Source organism: Miscanthus floridulus, chromosome 3 (assembly GCF_019320115.1).
Source record: "Miscanthus floridulus cultivar M001 chromosome 3, ASM1932011v1, whole genome shotgun sequence".
Lineage (NCBI taxonomy): Eukaryota > Viridiplantae > Streptophyta > Magnoliopsida > Poales > Poaceae > Miscanthus > Miscanthus floridulus.
In genome coordinates, this window is record NC_089582.1 from 56005097 (window position 1) to 56025584 (window position 20488).

Below are 20488 nucleotides of genomic sequence, written 5' to 3' on the forward strand. Positions count from 1 at the left end.
AACTTTCAAAATACATCAAGACTCAAGATATTTTTCCTCTGTCTTGAGCCTGTTACTTGTCAAGCCTTAATATAAGTTCCGAAACCACATTTCAGCATCTAAAATTTTGTTACATAAAGGCCCTAAAAACATGTTTTCTTGCCCACAGAAGTTAGGAGACAAAATAAGCCCCCACTGCCGATGGGCCATGGCACATTCTATTCTTCAACAGCGCAAGATATTGCACTTCATTGACATGGTTACAAGGGCCAAATGTAAATGAGAAAATAGGTGGGAAATCCAAACTTTTCCCACAAATAAACAACCCTGGGTTCAAGGATAAACTCTTTAGTCTCATACATAACAAGGAAAACCAAACAATGTAAAATGAAGTTTAGTGCAAAGCATACTGAATTTCATGCCATCTTCATTTTACAGTCGGACACATTAAATTTCATGCCATCTAAGCTAGAGATTCTGTTACCCTTCAACTTCTAAGCAGAACGATAGACAGAAGACAGCTCTCCAGGAGATTGACATCTAAGTGATACAGGCATCAGGCATGCAAGTTAAATTTCACAAAACTGAAAATGGCTACACTGTAAAAACTTCTGCATAGTGCATATACATACAGAATAACTCAGGGCAAGCTGCAACCACGGAACCTAAGGCAGCCTGACCGTTAAAAACTTGTTTGTGCCATGCTTACCCCAAAAGGTCCTCAAACTTCAAAAGACCAAAATCATATGTTCAAATGAGAATATGATCCTCTTTTGGGGGTTTCTTCCCCTAGTACTCTCTTTTCTTCTTAATGAAATGATACACAGCTCTCCTACGTGTTTGAGGAAAAAGAGAGAGAACATGATCCAATCACGACATCTGCATAACTATTAAAGTTTATCCTAGCTATTAACGTAATCACAGAAATGTTAGAAAACTATCCAATACAGATCTTAAAACGCACACAAATCCCATAAGCTCGGAACTAAAAGAGAAAGCTTACGGATGTATTATACCAACTTACCTGTCAAAGAAAACTAGAACTAAAGTACTTCAACCAGATTAAGCAAACAACTTAATTCCTGTTGCATTTCCCTGCAGGGGATAACAATTAAAGAAACAACTAACCTGATGATTACTTAGTTTTGTTGCATCCAGATATCAATTCAACAAACCAGGAGCCAAATCATAACATTTCGACTAAAACAGAGCCTCTTCATTAAGCATATACAAATAACAACCTGCACAGAACCGAACTAATTACAAATTTTCAAATATTGCATTATAAAGATCCATTTGTCATACAGTTGGAAATCTGCTTCACCAGCCAAATCATTCATTCAAGCTTCATAACCAGATTTCAACACCTGAACTCTTGTTGTAAAATGTTTTGGAAAAGACACTTATCTCAATGCCAATAGCAATAATAGATGATTTCTCAACCATTTTTGACAACCACAACACTAAGATATGGTCCTAGCCTCCTAGGCTCAAGGATAGCCTCTTTATTCTAACATATGGATTACGGAACCATAGCAACCAAATACAATAAAGAATAAGCACAACCTCCACACAACCTTTCTGAAGAAATACTACTTCCTCAGATCGCAGATATAATTCCATCTGGTCTTGTCCTAAGTCAAACTTGTTTAACTTTATCTAGCAATATTTACAGAAATATATCTCAAACGTAAAGAGTTATAGTTATAGATTATGAAAGTATTTGTTATTGTGAATCTAGTAGTGTGAACCTTATGTTGCCAGTCTATATAAAATGCTAGATATTAGTGGCCAAAGTTAAAAAAGTTCAACTTAGGACAAGCATAGATGGACTTATGTTTACGACGGGAGGAAGTACATGTCAACCAGCACTTGTGACAAGAAAATACAGCATGAACTAAAAGCAAAGCTCTATAAACATTTCACGGTGAGCAAGAAGGCCAGAAATAATAATATTTGCTTTTGCAACGACCACTGGAGGTATGAAGATGCGGTCAAGGATTTAGTTTCTTGAATCCGTTCTTGAGTATGAATTGTAAGACATCAAATACATGATATAAGTACTTCATAAACACAACTTAAAGATATGCTGTACAATAAGTTAACAGTTAACCATCTTCTCACAAGTTATACCGGTAAGAGCAATGTGATCGGGGGTCTCCCCTTGCCAGTTTGCATTCAAATCCTAGTACAACTTCTTATTGCAATGCCCAGGGAGCGTCTCCCCCCAGTGGTCAAGTTTATTTTAATAAGCTAACAGTTATCTCCATGAAAAGGTGCTGGTAGATGTCTTCCAGCAGACAAAGTCACTAAACCTCCACATAATGCCATGACTTCCACACAGATTTAATTAATGCAATGAATTTCATGCCACCTAAATTAGAGACTATTATGGTTACACTAAATTTTGCAAAGTGAAGGATACAAACATACTTCAATTGGGTCAACATCTGAAGCTCGAAATAGGCATGAAAATTAAGTCATTGAAACTGAACATGGCTACAAACTAATCCTACAGATTCTGCAGATTGGCACATAGACATACAAGTAATAAATCAGGCCTAACTACAGCTCTACAACCAGTGGCGGATCCAGGATAACTGATTTGGGGTTGAGGGGGGCACTTCTCTTTCTCCTTATCTTCCTCCATTTTTTCGCCTCTTCTTCATCCATGCATAGAATTGTTGGGACTCCATTTTCTGAGCAGGGGTAGGGGGCTCAACCACCCCCAGCACCCACGCTGGATCCGCCCCTGCTACCTACAAAGCGATAAACATAGCATGCCTATTTCTTTACCTGATCGTTACAAACTTATTTGTGCCGTGCTTAGCCCAAAACGTCTTCAAGTCAATTGGATTAGTAAGGTTGTACCCTTCACCAGCCAGCTTCTCAAGCACCTTTTTGAATGCACCTTGGCTCATCTTCCTTCCAGAAATACGTGCGCCCCGGCGCTTTGTGCTCATTGGAAGTGGATACGTTGATATAGAAGTTGTGCAGCATGCAGACTGCCAGCCACCAGCACCCCACCGGTAGCATTGCTGGGGAGCTCCGGTGCATGAGCAGACTGGTGTTGGTATGTTGGCAAGGTCCAGCTCAATACCATTAATCACCATCCCCACAGTCTTCTTAGGTCCCCTCCTTCGGGGCACATGCCCATTTGGTACCCCATAATCCAGTGGAACAGCAGCCTTCTTAAGCTTCTTAGGCTTTGGTGACTTAGGCTGCCGATTCTGCTGCCGGCCTCGCTGCCTCTTTTTCACAGGTGGCCTGGTGCTAACTTCAGGGTGATCCTCAATCAGTGGAGGTGGCGCTTCCTCTTCCTTGCATGGAGGCGGCTCCTCAAACTGTGTCTCAAGCTGTGGTTGCATCATCTGGAGAGTATGCTGTGCATCTGATATCATCTCATAGCCAGTAGGATGGTGATGCACAATATGTCCACCAAGCGCAGGATGGCCACCATAGCCTGGATGCCCAACATGTCCAGCTGGCCCAATAGGGCGAGAATGAAGGGCCTTCTGCTCACGGGGACGTTGGTGGTGGTGCGACTGGTGCACCCAAGCTTCATTGCGTGAGAAGTCCATGTGAATAGGTTGCGACTCGGTGGGCATGCCACCAGAGGCTCGACCACCAGCGGGGCCACGGGAATATAGCGAGTGCTGCATGTGGAGCTGGTGTGGGGCATTGTGGTGTCCATGGTGCTGCAAGAAGGCACCGTTCGGGAGCAGTGACTTTGTGTCCCGGTCAGGTGGCACAGACGACATGAGCTGCAGGCCGAGGTTGCCTTTCACAGTGTCGTAGAAGCCCCAATTCCGAATGCCTAGGCTGCCGTCATCGTCGTCCATCTCTGATTTGTCAGAACAGCAAATCCACCTCCAAAGACCGCAGTAAGGAGCAGAAAACCCAACCTTCTCGCGGTTCTGATCAGCCCATCTGCGGAATCGGCCCTCCAATCGGCAATCCCTACACACCCATTTTGGCAATCAGACCAGACGTCCAGACCAGAAGCAGCAGGTCTAAAAATACAAAATTGCAGGACATTGTAACCAAACTCTAGATACCAAATCAAACCTAGTGGGCATAATAATTGCGTACATTTGTAATGGTTAGGTCAGATCCGGACATAAATTGCTACAGTTAGGGTTTGGGGATGCTCGGTTCAGCACAGCAGGGAGGGGATGGGCAAGGGAAGGGGCGGTCCCACCTGGTGGATGTTCGTCGCCCGCGAAGGACCCGACGAACAAGGTCGGCGCCGCTCGCCCAGTCGTCGACGAAGGGGGGTTGGGGGTGGTCAGAGCACGGGATGCGAACGGGATCCTATTGCTATGTGCTACGCCGCCGTGCCGTCGTTGGACCCTCCTATCCGCCTTCCGGGCACCGCCGAACATCCACTCCCTCCGCAATTCCTTTGCTTACCTGCTCACACGCAGCCACGCAGGGCCCAGTGCACACGTACGTAGGTGCCACAACTACGGCCCAATAAGTCACAAAAAAAACCTACGGCCCAATAAAACCCCTGCGGTTCCGGTGCTGGCATGTGTTGGTTGGGGTTTTTTTTTTATTGCTGTTTGGTTCACAGGGTACTACTGGGTTGGAGTCATCCTTGGCAGGGAATATCCTGTGCGGGTTGCCCCTATCCCTCTAAAAAATCGGAGAAAACGAAGCAACCCACTTCTGCTGGCTGCATGGAGGAGCGGCGCCGGCCGCAGGGGGCCTCATGGGCGCGGATGGAGCTGCTTGGTCCGCGCGTGCGGAGGGAGCAGCCGCCCGCGGAGCAGCGGGAGGTGGCGGTGCGCGCACGAGCCAAGGCCGCGACAACCAGGCGCGGGCGGAGCTGTGAAGCAGCGGCGCGGCGCTATGACGGCAAGGGGCGAGGCGAGCCCCGTGAAGTGGGGCTAGGTGGCAGCGCGGCGACGTTGGGGTGCCTGGTGAACGGCGCGAAGATGGGTGCGGGCCAGCGAGCTGCGCTAGGCACGGAGGCGGGGCTGGGTGAAGAAGAGGCCTGGCGAGCGGGGCTGGCTGGTGTGGCGCGCCGGTGTGGGGCCTAGCGAGCGGCGATGGCAGGGCACGCGCAGGAGCAACGGCCATGGGAGAGACAACGGAGGAGAGAGGAAGAGCGCAAGAGACAACGGCCATGGGAGAGAGACAACGGAGGAGAGAATGGAAGAAGAGACCAAGCGGAGAGGATGACACGTGGGTCCCACACATCAGCTACCTCATCACACATTTGATTGTCCTCTGACCAAACGTGAAACTGGGTCGGACCTATTCCTATCAACCAAACACGGGAAAAGGCAACCCAACCGAAAAAAAACTAGACCGGGTTCAACCCAACCCATATGATCCTAGAACCAAATACACAATAAAGTAGTATTTCTTATATAGTGCCATTACTTTAACCTATATTAGATCTTATCCACCACAATCCAAACCAACATAAAATACATGATATGTCGTATTTGGTTATCCTGCACATGCAAAACTAAAAGATTGTTTTTAGTTGGTCACCTCCGTGTTCAGTATATCTGTGGAGGCTACAAGATTCTATTGTTGTGAGCCCGTCAATTTGTGCAAGTCTATGTTATCTAATATGACCAAATTTAGCGTACTAGCCAATACAGCATTGGATGTGCTTTAAACACTCTACAAATTTGCATAAGAGGCTCTATATATGGACAACCGAATTGGATAAACCACAATGCAAAAGCGCATTGAACACCATGCAAACCTACGTAAGGGCCTCTATGGGCAACAAACACAGGTAAGTTGCACTACAGATGCCTGGATATAGGTAACCAAATGCACCCATACTACTCGGATTGCTTGTGCTCGAACTTCATGTAGAAATCTATAGATTGATAAAAAAAAGTTGCAAACAACAAGGAAAGCTAGCAAAGTCGACATCAACTGCAAATCAAGACACCATAAGTCTCCACACATGCAAGACGCAACAATAAATAGGTGACCATAAAAATATAACCTAGGCGTTGGTCACATATGAATAGGGAAAATAGACATTCTACATGCACAGCTGTGAACAGACTGAAAATTTATACAACGGTGAAATATATGCAAATTGTGAAATAGGTCCTCTTTCGAATGCGGGATTCATTTTCATGTTTTCTACGTTTTTTCTAGGAAAATGCCCTGATTCCTTCGTTCGAAAGGGGCCCTAAGATAGAATGAAACAGTGAAATATAATATAATACTAAAAAAGACCATGCAAATCATGCCGAATCAATCGATACCCACATATTAAAATGCACTTGAGCTCCCATAACCTCTCAGAATAGAAACCTTATGTTATTAGTATAATAACATGCTCACTTGGCTATCAAAAATAAAAAAAAATGATAAAAGGAGCTTAAAGTTTAACATTCAGACAAAGCAACAGATCCTATATTGGCTTTGTTGTCCTGAAGATTCCTTTAACAAACCCAACAATCAGATTTTAGTTTGCTATAACCCCCCCCCCCCCCCCCCCCCCCCCCCCCCCCCACCACCACCACCACACACACACACATGTGTGTGTGTGTATCTCCAAATAAGACGACCTGAATCACCCTGCTTGTAAGTTATATATGCACGCAGCACATACTACGTTCAACTTTCAAAATACATCAAGACTCAAGATATTTTGCCACTGTCTTGAGCCTGTTACTTGTCAAGCCTTAATATAAGTTCCGAAACCACATTTCAGCATCTAAAATTTTGTTACATAAAGGCCCTAAAAACATGTTTTCTTCATTTCTTGTCCGCAGATGTTAGGAGACAAAATAAGCCACACATTGCCCATGGCGCATTCTGTTCTTCAGCAGCACAAGATATATGCACTAATGTATCATTGACATGGTTATAAGGGCCACATGTAAATTAGACAATAGGTGGGAAATCCTAACTTTTCCCACAAATAAACATTCCTGGGTTCAAGGATAAACTCTTTAGTCTCATACATAACCAGGAATACCAAACAATGTAAAATGAAGTTTAGTACAAAGCACACTCAAAGTTACATCATCCCATGCACTCTTTCAGCAGGAAAGAGAAATTACTCCTACAAGTTAACTTAATAACATATATGTGAATAGAGAAGTACTGCAACATTTTCAGAGTAGTCAAGTAAGGTTACACAAACAGTAGAACTAAGTTCCATGCACATCATTAACACTGTACAAAATCAAGAATTTAACTTCCTTGGGTAAAAGAAGATGGCATAAGGTCAACAAGAATCAAGGATAAACCCTACTTGCACAAAAAAGAGTACTTCAACAAAAGAAATCAATGAGATTTGATATCCTTGCCAACAGTTATCTCCATGAAAAGGTGCTGGTAGATGTCTTCCATATAATGCCATTACTTCCACACAGATTTAATTAATGCAATGAATTTCATGCCACCTAAATTAGAGACTATTATGGTTACACTAAATTTTGCAAAGTGAAGGATACAAACATACTTCAATTGGGTCTACATCTGAAGCTCGAAATAGGCATGAAAATAAAGTCATTGAAACTGAACATAGCTACAAACTACTACTACAGATTCAGCTCTAGTGCTCTACAACCAGTGGCAGATCCAGGATCACCAATTTGGGGTGGAAGAGGGGGGGCACTTCTCTTTCTCCTCATCTTCATTTTTTTCTCTTCTTCATCCATGCATGAAATTGCTGGGGCTCCATTTTCCGAGCAGGGGTAGGGGGGCTCAAGCTCCCCCAGCACGCACGCTGGATCCGCCCCTGCTACAACCTACAAAGCGATAAACATAGCATGCCTTTTTCTTTACCTGATTGTTACAAACTTATTTGTGCCGTGCTTAGCCCAAAACGTCTTCAAGTCAATTGGATTAGCAAGGTTGTACCCTTCACCAGCCAGCTTCTCAAGCACCTTTTTGAATGCACCTTGGCTCATCTTCCTTCCAGAAATACGTGCGCCCCGGCGCTTTGTGCTCATTGGCAGTGGATACGTTGATATAGAAGTTGTGCAGCATGCAGACTGCCAGCCACCCGCACCCCACCGGTAGCATTGCTGGGGAGCTCCGGTGCATGAGCAAACTGGTGTTGGTATGTTGGCAAGGTCCAGCTCAATACCATTAATCACCATCCCCACAGTCTTCTTAGGTCCCCTCCTTCGGGGCGCATGCCCATTGGGTGCTCCATCCTCCAGTGGAACAGCAGCCTTCTTTGGCTTCTTAGGCTTTGGTGATTTAGGCTGACGATTCTGCTGCCGGACCCGCTGCCTCTTTTTCACAGGTGGCCCGGTACTAACCACAGGCCCAGAGTGATCCTCAACCAGCAGAGGTGGCGCTTCCTCTTCCTTGCATGGAGGAGGCTCCTGAAGCTGTGACTCAAGCGGTGGTTGCATCATCTGGAGAGTATGCTGTGCATCTGATATCATCCCATAGCCAGTAGGATGGTGATGCACAATATGTCCACCATGCGCAGGATGGCCACCATGGCCTGGATGCCCAACATGCCCAGCTGGTCCGATAGGACGAGTATGAAGGACCTTCTGCTCAGGAGGACGTTGGTGGTGCAACTGGTGCAACCAAGCTTCATTGCGTGAGAAGTCCATGTGAAGAGGTTGCGATTCGGCAGGCATGCCAACAGGGGCTCGACCACCAGCGGGGCCACGGGAATGCTGCGAGTGCTGCATGTGGAGCTGGTGCGTGGCATTGTGGTGTCCATGGTGCTGCAAGAAGGCACCGTTCGGGAGCAGTGACTTTGTGTCCCGGTCAGGTGGCACGGACGACATGAGCTGCAGGCCGAGGTTGCCTTTCACAGTGTCGTAGAAGCCCCAATTTCGAATGCCTAGGCTGCCGTCGTCGTCGTCCATCTCTGATTTGTGGAAAAAGCAAATCCACCTCCGAAGACCGCAATGAGGAGAAGAAAACCGAACCTTCTCGCAGTTCTGATTAGCCCATCTGCGAAATCGGCCCTCCAATCGGCAATCCCTGCACACCCATTATGGCAATCAGACCAGTAAACGCAGGTCTAAAAAATACAAAATTGCAGGACATTGTAACCAAACTCTAACACCAAATCGAAGCCAGCGGACCTAGTCGTTAAAATGGTTAGGTCAGATCCGGATAGAAATTGCTTCAGTTAGGGTTTGGGGGTGCTCGGTTCAGCACAGCAGGAAGGAGATGGGCAAAGGAAGGGGCGGTCCCACCTGGTGGATGCTCGTCGCTGGCGAAGGAACCCGACGAACAAGGTCGGCGCCGCTCGCCCAGTCGTCGACGGAGGGGGGTTGGGGTGGTCAGAGCACGGGATGCGAACGGATCCTCTGCTACGCCGCCCGGGCACCGCCGAACGCCCTCTCCCTCTGGCCTCTGCTCAGGTGCATCACACGCAGCCACGCAGGGCCCACAGAGTGCACGCCTATGTAGGTGCCACAACTACGGCCCAATAAAACCCCTCCGGTTCGCTCTGCAGGGCCCAGTGCACGCCGCTCTCTGTAGGTGTAGGCAAAGTGCCCACAAGCACGGCCCAGTAGAACCCTATGCTGTCCGTGTTCGGGCCCAGCAATTCCGTCCGTCCAAATCTTTCCTTATCCTTCCCCTGCCGGCCGGCAGTGGCACTGCCACGCTCTTCATCTCCTTTCCGCCTTCCAGGCCGACACAGCATCGCCTTCACCTCCTCCGGCCTCCTAGCGGGGCTCGAGTGCCAAATCCAAATCGATCTCCCATGGTGTCAGCTCTCGCTCCCTCAGCAAAGCCACTGCCTCACCATCGCCACCCTGCAAAACGAGGTACCTCATGCTCTGTACGTCACTGTGCTGCTGCTGATCCAATCCAATCCAAGGCCTTTAATGTTACACGTTTTTCAGGATTACTGGGGTTCCGGAGGGATCGGAGCCGCGCTGTCACATCGAGGGTAAGAATCACCATGCTTAGCCAGCAGAATCCCGGCGGCGGCGATGGTGTCCGCACGACTTTGTACCTCGGGATAGACTTCGGAACTTCCGGAGCAAGATACGCCGTCATCGACAAGCAAGGGGCCATCCACTCGGAAGGGAAACGAGCTTACTGTGCTCCTGTCTGTAAGAGCGTCCGATTTCCCTTCCTGACGAGCCAGCCAGCGCATCCTTTGATTGGAGTTTCTATATAGGCAGGTCGGCGACGCCGCCGCCGCCACGGACTGGGCGAGCTCCTGGCGAGCGGCGCTCTTCCAGCTCCTCGCTGACATCCCACCCGTCCTCCGCCCGTCCATCTCCTCAATCTCCATAGACGGGACCTCGGCCACCACGCTCATCGTCGACAGGTGAACCAAATGCGTGTGTCACCTGTTGTTGTGTGTGTGCGATGATGACTTAACTGTCCGCGACGCCGCCGCAGCGAGACCGGGGAGCTTCTTGCCGGCCCGTTCCTCTACAACGAGAGCTTCCCGGACGCGCTGCCCGCCGTGGAGTCGATCGCGCCGGCCAACCACACCGTGTGCTCCGGCTCCTCCACGCTCTGCAAGCTCGTGTCGTGGTGGACTTCGAGCGGCAGCGGCGGCGGTCGTCCGGCGGCGGCGGCGGCGGTGCTGATGCACCAGTCCGACTGGCTCCTCTGGCTCTTGCACGGCCAGTTCGGCGTCTCTGACTACAACAACGCGCTCAAGGTGGGCTACGATCCGGAGCTCGACGCCTACCCGAGCTGGCTGACGTCGCAGCCGTACTCGCGCATGCTGCCTGCTTCTGTCAGAGCACCTGGCACTCCCATTGCTGCAATCAAAGACGACGTGTGCTCACAGTACGGTAAATACTGGTGTTAACGTTCTTTTAGACCCGCCAATCCAATTATCCATTAATTGTTTCATCTTGGCCTTGGCACGCAGGACTCTCCAAGAAGTGTGTTGTGTGCACCGGAACCACCGACAGCATAGCGGCGTTCCTTGCAGCTCGCAGCAGTGAACGAGGAAGAGCTGTGAGTACTAGTAGCAATGTAGTGTCACGAACACGCACCAAAGACAGAGTGTTGTGTTCTTGGTTTTTCTTGATCGAATCGAAGAACTAAACTGCAATAACTGCTGTAATCAGGTGACGTCGCTGGGGTCAACTCTGGCGATCAAGCTGGTGAGCGAAGTCCGCGTGGACGACGCGAGGTTCGGCGTGTACAGCCACCGCCTGGACGACACGTGGCTCGTCGGCGGCGCGTCCAACACCGGGGGAGCCGTGCTCCGGCAGCTCTTCACCGACGACCGGCTCGTGGCGCTGAGCGAGCACATCGACCCGGCCATGCCTTCCCCGCTCGACTACTACCCCCTGCCGAAGAAGGGCGAGAGGTTCCCGGTCTCTGACCCCAACATGATGCCAAGGTTCAGTTCGTTTCAGACATGCTTCACATAGCATAGGCGCATGCATGAATCCGTGTGTCTCTTCCTTCTGCAACTTGTTTTTTTTTTTGTCTCTGCAGACTGCAGCCGCGCCCTGGGAGCGACGCGGAGTACCTGCACGGCATACTGGAATCCATCGCGCGAATTGAGGTCCAAACTAAATCAAACTCCGTTGCTTTTAATTTGTCACATCAGATTTAAACTGATACCGAGTCATCAGTTAATTATAAGCTAATTGTGCTAGTGTTTCTGATTTTACGGGTCGAACCAGGCCAAGGGGTACAATCTGCTGAAGGAGCTCGGTGCGACGGCGGTGGAGGAGGTGTTCACAGCAGGGGGAGGAGCGCAGAACGACAAGTGGACGGCCATTCGGGAGAGGGTGCTCGGCGTGCCGGTCCGGAAGGCCCCACAGACTGAGGCAGCCTATGGAGCTGCATTGCTAGCACTCAAGGGCGCCAACAGCTTAGCTAGCTAGTGTGTCTTGTTATGCTTGAAATAATAAAAAAAACTGATGGCAGATGTTTTCAGGACTTTCTTCGTCAGGACTCAGGAGTCGGTGGTTGTCTGAATCCTGAAGAAGAAGACGGCTACATCGAGCAGGCCGGGCCCAGCAACAGGCCCAGGTCCAGGAGGAGTAACGCGACGGTGTTTGGGCCATAGTAGCCGAATGCCGTGATGATCGGCATGCACGTGTGGGGCTGTGTCCAGCGTGTGTAGCCAAGCATATAGGGAGATGGGACGCATGCCATTCATAATTGAACAAATCAAATCAATCTAATCCTAAAACATGCTGTGGATGAGCTAGGGGGAGAGATGTTTGGTTTCTTGTGCTAAAATATGTTGTTTTGCACCATTATCTCCGCTTTGCACTAATAGTGATCTCATCACATCTTCTCTAGCGAGAATGTTGTACCTAAACGGTTGCGGATGATTCATTTGCCAAATGGTAATGCTCAGGAGCGGACATCCGTCCATCCGGACCTCGCTTTCCAGGCCTGCTTACTCTTTGCGTCTCCCATATCTTCTCTAAAAAATGTCTCCCCATGGCTCTCGCCCATCGTGCGTTGCTTTGCGTCATGCGCTCGCTGCTGTTGTCTTCCTCGTTGCGCACCCCATCTCACGCGGCGTGGCTCCCCCATCCAGCGTTGCGCTCCATCCCGTGCGGCGCCCCCTTCATCGCCGCGTCGCGCTCCAACCCCCCCCCCCCCCCCCCCCCCCCCCGCGTGCCTGCTCCAGCTCGCTGCACACCGTGCCCCGTCCCCCACGCGCATCGAGGTGCTACTGGGGTGCTGTCGAGGTGTCGCTGCTGCTGCTGTTCCCCACTAGAAGGTCGTGGCCATTGTCGACGCCATGGCTACCGTGATGCGCGACCTCAGCAAGGAGATGTTGCGATGAAAGCACATGTTGCAAGCGTATGTTTTAAGTGTTTCAGATATTTCAGAGGTATGTTGCAATTATTTCATATGGATGTTGCAAAAGTAGATCGGGGGATGTTGCACATGTTGCATATGCTACAAGTGTTTCAGAGGCATGTTGCAAGTGTTTCAGAGGTTTGTTCAAAATGTTTCATCTGTTCCAAACGTATGTTGCAAGCGTTCTGATCTGGATGTTGCATATGTTTCACAATATGTTCCAAATGTTTTAGTCTTATGTTGCAGTATGTGTTTTCATGTTGCAGGTTGCAAATGTTTACCTGGATGTTGCATATGTTTTATACATATGTTGCAAGTGTATCTCCAGATGTTTCATCTGTTGTATATGTATGTTACATTCAAGTGTTTCATTTTGCACATCTTTCATGTTGTTCGAAGAGTCACGGGGCACGGGGGAGTGATGGTGGCACGGTGCGAGCACCGGAGAATGGGCGCGGCAAGCTAGGGGCCAACGGACGAGGCCCGCAATGCCCTGGTGTCCTGCGGACGGGCACGCTCGGGGCTGGCAGTCGAGGTAGGACACGAGTGCAGGGTGGGACAAATGGCCTCGAATCGAGGCGGATAGGGCGGACTGCGAGGCAAGTCCTCTAGACACGCAGGCGCTACGACGAGACAGGATACGCGTGCGGAGTAGGAAAATTCAGTGGACGGGGGTAGGCTGCGCGGGCGTTCAGACCCTAGTACATCCATAATCCCAAATGACAACCTATTTTTAATTGACTCAAACCTAAATCTAAACTATACAATCTCATCTTCTTATCTCTAACTAGCTCAAACCTAAATCTAAACTGAACCCACTCTAGCAAGAAAGGGATGTGTGCTGGACAGCTGGTGCAACATTTGCCGCATTCGATTTTGAGCGTGTAAAGCTCATCTGCAGAACTTGCTGGAAACAAAACATAGTACTGCATAGCAAGAATACAATGCTTGTTTTCAAGGAACAACTACCTATTGACTACATTCATGTGTATTGATTGTATTAATTTACAACAAGAAGCCTTTCTCCAATTACATGTGCTGCTGCTCCCTTGTTCAGTTATGTGAACTACAAAAATCGGAAAACTATGACACGCGAACACCCCTAGGAGTTTGTACATTGCGTGCGCTCATGCTTGCAGTCTTCAAGAGCCGGCGAAATTCATCTAGGCTTATCTTGCCATCTTTGTCAATGTCAGCCTCCTCCAGGAGGGGATCAATAGAACCCTTCATTCCTGTATGCTGTAGACAAGGAGCAAGAGGTCAGTCAGCGACCTTTTTCTATTACTTAATTATGTATGGGAAACATGAGATGCATCATGAATAACTGGGTCCTTGTAGTCTTAGGTAAGTATTGCAGAGAATAAGCATGCGCCCAAAAGAAAAAAGAAACTAAACTCTGGCAGTTTTCTTAAGATACCATTCTAAGTTCATCAGATGTGATGTATCCATCTCTGTCAACATCAAATTTATCAAATGCAGCTTGAGACAATGACTTCCACTTCTCAGTATCATGTTCCACCAGCTGATGCACGTGTAGTGTTGCAGCAACAAACTCTTCAAAATCAACTAGCCCATCTGTATTACTGTCAATCTGCTCAACAATGAAATATGATATTCAATTTCTGTAACTCCAATGAAATATTAACTTTATGCAATACAGTGTTGAAAAAGATTAAAAGGGTCCATAGATTTCAGTATATTGATACATTAACTTTAACAAGCATAGCGCAAACAATTTCCAATTCTTCAAAAAATTATGAATTTTTTTAATGTTCGTTTGCACTAAATATTGTTCATAGATTTGGAGTTTGTATGTAGTGACCATAGTAACCCAACCAAGGCAACAATGGAGTGTAGTGCATAAATCAAACAAACAAGGAGGTCCAAAGGAGGGGTTAGAAACTAGGAAAAACTGCAACACCCACATACACATTAACAAACACCGCACACTGAAAATAATACACACTTCGTTCCAAACAAGCAACACCAAGAAAGCATGTTAACTTAAAGACTAATCTATGACATACAGGGTAAACATAAGTAACATACCGCCTCAATGATCTCTAAAACACGTGGACCCTTTAATCTCCATGGAACATCCTTGCAAGAGCCTGTACATTAGTGTTAATTGATGAGTATAAGCACAGTGACCTGGAACATAGGTTCTAAAACAGAGGAGAGAAGGTAATTAATTTATAACTTTTGTTTGTTTGTGAGATCCAAAGTCACCACATGTTTATTTCTTTGTTCTGAGAACATGAAATACAACAGCAAAACCTTTTGTTCTGAAAACTAGAACTATTTCTTAAATTTCTAGATACATACTGCTGGTTATTGTAAACACTTTTGTGTATATAGGTGAAAAGTGGTCAACTTTGACTGCACAGCATCTCTACGGAACAGTTGGAGTAACACAGAAGTCAAAAAGTATTTGCAACACTGCTTATTTAAAGCATCACAACCTATAATCAGAAGAACTGTATTTTTCTTTCAGAAGAAACCTGTTTGCTAGTGATAAAAATAACAAAAGTTAATACTGCCATGGAAAAGTGAAACAATTTTGAAGGAGAAAAAAACTCATCTAGGCCAGGAGTGGTTTTAGTGATTACTGGCAGGAAACAGTTACAATGGCCGGTTTATACATATGTACACAAACCATGAAGTTAAATTTAAAACTACTACACTGGTTTTTCGCTTAAGAAGTTAACAAAATATGTTAAAGTTGACTTAGCAGACTTCCCCTGTTTTGAACTTGGTATAAGTAATCACATCATAGGCAGCAGCAGTACGATGTGCCAGCACATGCAATTACGTAGGACAAAATATTCCCAAAACTACACCATGAAAAAGAAAGGACATTGCAAAAAGTGTACATATATTGTTTAGAGTACTGACACATGATAATAAGTCTTGTAATGGGCAACAAAATTGGATATCATGGCAGCAGTGAGGCACCACAAGCATGGCTAATATTTGGGTTAGTCTTTATGTAGTAAGTATGGAATTTGGGAATTAACTTGGTCTGTCAGAAGAAAAATCCAGCTATTCATATTAACGGTAGATCACTTGTATCCTTTCTCATGCAATAGTTATTTCTTTATCCGGTTTGTTTAGGTTGCTAATAATTGGAAACTATGATTACAATTGAGAACCTCATTCTATGTATTCCAGTGTGAGATGTTAGAAAACCAGTTACATTAGGAAACAATAATAGCAATGACATCCAAACATAGTTACCTGCTTCAGTTCCTCCAGACTAATCGTTCCATTTTTGTCAACGTCAATGGCGTTGAACTGATCACGAAGATCGACAACTCTTCTGAGTTTAATGTAGACGCTAATGCCTAAAAAAGTTGTATAAACCATTTGAATCACTGCTAAGATCTCATAAAGTATGCCCAAGCTTCAAAAAATTCAGGCACTTTTAACTTACCCTTAGAGCAAATTGCTTGAAACGACTGTATTTCACAAACTGTCGCATATTATGTAATACTGATATATCCAAGGGTATTTCAGATGCCTTTCCTCCTTCTCTCACCCAATCATGTGCTGAAGAAAAACACAAAACAAAACAGTAAGTAACTTTAAAACACAACAATATGATATACCTTAGTCTACAAAAGCACATTTATCTTTTTTCCCCTGAAAGGACACCTATTCCTCATAACCAATCGTAGTAGGTCAGCAGCAAAGGCTCTCTTCAGTCAGTAATACTAGCATCATCCTAGTCATGTATCAATGATATTAATAGTAACCTTTGAAAGATTGTAGTTGCCCTTGATAATGTCACCTACTATGCCCAGCTTTGAGAAAAGACAAAAAGAAGTTTCTGTTGAGGGCCACAACGGCCTAAACATGCATATTTTAAATGTTGTACTAGGGAAACTAATCATATTAACAAACTTAATGGTTTCATATTTTTCAAGATGGTTAGTCACATACATAATGCCTGTGCAGCAGTTAGTCTTGCACGGGGATCCTTAACTAGTAATTTTTGTACAAAATCTTTTGCACTCGAAGTAATGTTTGGCCCAAGGCTTCCGGCGGGAAATCTGGCTTGTTTTTTAAGACCTGCAATGAAGAAAATAGCAAAGTCGTACAAGATAATCAGACAAGTATAACTACAAGCAGACACTAGCTGAGTATACAAAAATATTCATGCTTTTGACAATGCAAAGCTGATGTTTAGGACTGCTTTCATTGTTTGTTAGTGTATTAGTGTATTAGAGCTAGGAGAAAAGAGATGAACAAGGTGACTGATCGTCTCTTCTTCCTGAGTTTTGGCATCGACTACTAAATGGTTTTGGTCTTCCAGATGTCACACCTCCACTCAACAGCACTGATTTCTACTCATGGTGGCAGCAGGCTTGCGACAGTTTGTGCACTGGCGCAAAGCGTGGTTTCAACACCTTGGTAGTACTTGGGGCATGGACTATTTGGAGGACAAGGAATGATGCGGTGCTCAATGGGGTTGCTCCTAAGGTTGACAGGGCCCTCCTGCTCGCGCGGGAGAAGCTGAACTCTGGATGCTTGCAGGGGCAAAGGGGCTAAGTGCTGTGGTCGCTGCTAGGCTCCCTGTTTAGAGTTTGTAGTGGCAAGCAGCCAGTTGGTCGTGTTGTTGTGTTTGTGGCATTTTGTTGGGGTGAGTGTGTGTGTATTTTTGGCTTTTGTAGCCTAAATCCTCTTATCTTAATGCAATGGTATGCAGTTCTCCTGCATATTCGAGAAAAAAAAGAGAGATGAACAGCCATCCATGCTAGAATTTCTGGACATTAAGAGCTGTCACCAAGGATTGTTTGTTACAAACATTTATCAGATAATGCATGCTTGGATTCAAACAACTCTTGATTTTCCATGGTTGCACAGGTTTAGGAAGAGAAGAGAATTTAAGCTTGCTCTTGTTGTGAACACATCATGAGAACTTGTAATCCCAAAAGATCGTTTGTCCTAATACAAGAGCATAGTCATAAAGCGAAAGGGTAATAGAGCCCTTTGCAATCCTCTTAGGATGTAGAAAATGAAAGACAAAAACAAATATCTTGGTTTTGGAAGATCATGGGAACTTTTGTGGTACTAAAATGAACTCGACTGTATCCGTCCTATTTTGCCAATCTCTCCATAAAATAGAGCACATGCAATTTTTGTGAAGATACAAATACCTGTTTTTGTGTTCAATATTCTGTATTTTAAACTACACATCGAAGTATAACATCATATATTTTATCTTTATATAAGTTAGCCTATCTAACAACATAAACCATAAAACTTTTTAAGAAAAAAACTAGACCAACCTAGGAGGAACTAGGTGACATTTTATAATAAGAAAATAGGCACCCAAATTCACCTCAACGAGGACTTACCTGGGTGGTCAACTGAACTAGCTCAGCTTCCTTAAACCCTAAACTTTTAAATGGAATAGATTCTTAATTCATATTAAATTAGCAATTAGGAGAATGATATCAAGGCAACATGTCAATGTTGAAGAACTAAAGGAAATTAATTAACATGGGACATGCAAAGAAAGCACTTTTACATATATAACTGAACATGTCTAAAATGATTACAGAACAGAGATAACTTAGGCTGTTAACCTCTTTAAATATCCCATCTTCAGTTTTGTCCCAGAAAGGTCGTCTTCCACACAGCAAAATATAGGTTATAACACCTATACTCCAAACGTCGGATTCTGGCCCACTTGCGTTTCAGTACTTCTGGTGCTACATAATAGGCACTTCCGACAATGTCACGGAATTGCCTCCCTGTGGGTGCATACAACAATAGTTAAGTGTAACCTATAACTAATACATACTGTGGAAGTCAAACAGGGAAAACTACATATCATTAAGTTAAAAACATGTGCATTCATGCACCTGGTCTTATGAAGTCTGAAAGACCAAAATCTGTGGCCTTAAGGGGCAAGTCCTCCTTTGTTGATTTGAATAGGAAGTTCTACACACCAGTAAGATTATTAGCTACTCCTTTTAATAAAAATTAAAAAGATATTAGCAGCTACTATTGATGACAGGAGTCCATCTAATAGAGTATACCTCAGGTTTCATGTCCCGATGAACCAAACCATGCAGGTGGCACTCAGCTGCAACCTTGAGCATCTGTCGGACAACTACCGCAGCATCTTTCTCGCTGTAACGGCTATCTTTCCTGTTCAGGCACAAAATATGAATTCCAGCATGGAAGATGCCTTCTAGATACATCAGAACAAAGGCACTAGTATAGAACGGGTGTAAACACAGCATAGGAGACTATGATGTCTTCTTTTCTAAAAGAAGTTTGGAAGTGACTAGGATGTCCCATCTCAATATATCAATAATGCTAGATATCCATATCAAGAAATTTCTTATCATGTTGGGAATGTTGCCATGCTTCACGGTGCAGTGTCAATATAAGACAGAGAGGAATCAAATTGTAGCGAAACCTATATGGCTATATCTAGTAGGCTCAGTATCTGGACAATACTATCTTGATAAGAACAAATTAATGTCTCTATGTTCTAGTCCAACCAAAAATTACCAGACCATCAGAATAACAAAAATAAAAGTTCAAGAAAGATTCTAGAATCAACTCTGAAACGAGAAATGACACATAAAAGAAACACTTAGTTGAACAAAAAAGGTAAATACTTAGCTTAATATTGCACATACTCTGTATAAGTTAACAGAGAAAGAACACATAATGAAATACTTATGCAACAAAGGTAAGATAAGAGCTGTCACAGACATCCAAATATTATGGTACTTCTTACTTGGCTAATATCCGATCAAGTAGCTCACCACCCTCACATAATCTGATACAATGAACAAATCAATGGAACTCAGATATTTAATTAGCTTGTGAGAAAAAGACAGGAAAGCATCACAATTGCTTGCACACAAATCTAATCTGCCCTTTTGTCATGAGTTCTCTATAAACCAAACCAGCAATATCATAGAATTTGTCCAAAAATATGATGTTATTCGATTTTGAATATGATGTCACAGACTCGTGTCATCAAACTCCCAACTGCCCTGGGCCTTACTATGATAAGTCCTCCATATCAGTTATGGAAAAGTTTCTGACAGAAGGCTAACCAAAAAACTTCTATGGACCACTCAAGTCATATTTGATTGGGTTTCCTACGGAATCCATGGTGGTTTAATATTCACATAAACCTACTTATAAACGAAACTTGAAAGAATACGAGAAGAATGAGAGGTTTTCCATAACTTACTCCATGGCTATATAAACATAGTTGTCATCTTCGAATGCATTGTAAAAGTGTACAACATTTTCGTGCCCTTGTAATGCCTTCAATATTTTTACTTCTCGCTTTACGTCTTCAACAGCAACAGGAAGGACCATCTGCAGGGGAAATATCCCATTTGTGTCAAGTTAATTCTGTACACTGTATTTCAAAATAGGAGTTAGTTCTGTACTTTTCTTGATATTATGAACAAATCACACTCGCTATGCTGTACTGATATTGAATGCGCAGAGAAACAGATGTGGATTGTGGACCACCATGTGTCCGCTAAGGCTAAGGATCATTTTTGGAAGTGTTACATTTCTGATACAGCCCATTTCATTACAGATAAAAGAATTATCAGTTAAAAAATGTGAAAACCGAATATGTTCCTAATACCGTTATGGCATAACCGAGTAAGGCCAAAGCAGAGCTGCCATTAGCCATGATATGCTCATCAATAAGTTTTGCAATATTGACACACAACTTGTGACATTGAGAAACCGGAACCAAACCATCATTCAGTGATCTCTGTAGCTTCCATGCCGC

At 45.1% G+C, this 20488-nt stretch overlaps 3 protein-coding genes and 1 pseudogene across 4 annotated transcripts; 1 reads left to right on the plus strand and 3 right to left on the minus strand.

The window, feature by feature from the left end:
• Positions 1–289: 289 nt before the first annotated feature.
• LOC136545778 (protein Barley B recombinant-like) lies at positions 290–5455 on the minus strand. 2 transcript variants are annotated; one of them, XM_066537755.1, is made up of 3 exons: positions 4181–5455; positions 2776–3939; positions 290–1220 (listed from the first exon to the last, which is right to left on the minus strand). In XM_066537755.1, exons 2-3 carry the CDS (start codon positions 3819–3821, stop codon positions 1199–1201), a joined length of 1068 nt encoding a protein of 355 aa, XP_066393852.1. In that variant the 5' UTR covers positions 3822–3939; positions 4181–5455; the 3' UTR covers positions 290–1198. The 2 variants fall into 2 exon arrangements, with proteins under 2 accessions (XP_066393852.1, XP_066393853.1); XM_066537756.1 differs by lacking the exon at positions 290–1220 and having other exon boundaries at positions 2400–3939; positions 4181–5448.
• A 1825-nt stretch (positions 5456–7280) lies between these two features.
• Positions 7281–9326, minus strand: LOC136545779 (protein Barley B recombinant-like). The gene is made up of 2 exons (XM_066537757.1): positions 9144–9326; positions 7281–8925 (listed from the first exon to the last, which is right to left on the minus strand). The coding sequence occupies exon 2, from the start codon at positions 8805–8807 to the stop codon at positions 7755–7757; it is 1053 nt and encodes a 350-aa protein (XP_066393854.1). The 5' UTR covers positions 8808–8925; positions 9144–9326; the 3' UTR covers positions 7281–7754.
• Positions 9327–9565: 239 nt separating this feature from the next.
• Positions 9566–12272, plus strand: LOC136541676 (D-ribulose kinase-like). Its single transcript, XM_066533685.1, has 8 exons — positions 9566–9722; positions 9801–10009; positions 10086–10234; positions 10309–10712; positions 10793–10881; positions 10995–11272; positions 11371–11440; positions 11562–12272. Exons 1-8 carry the CDS (start codon positions 9659–9661, stop codon positions 11763–11765), a joined length of 1467 nt encoding a protein of 488 aa, XP_066389782.1. The 5' UTR covers positions 9566–9658; the 3' UTR covers positions 11766–12272.
• A 1280-nt stretch (positions 12273–13552) lies between these two features.
• On the minus strand, positions 13553–20477 carry LOC136541677 (calcium-dependent protein kinase 18-like; annotated as a pseudogene).
• Between the last annotated feature and the right edge of the window lie 11 nt (positions 20478–20488).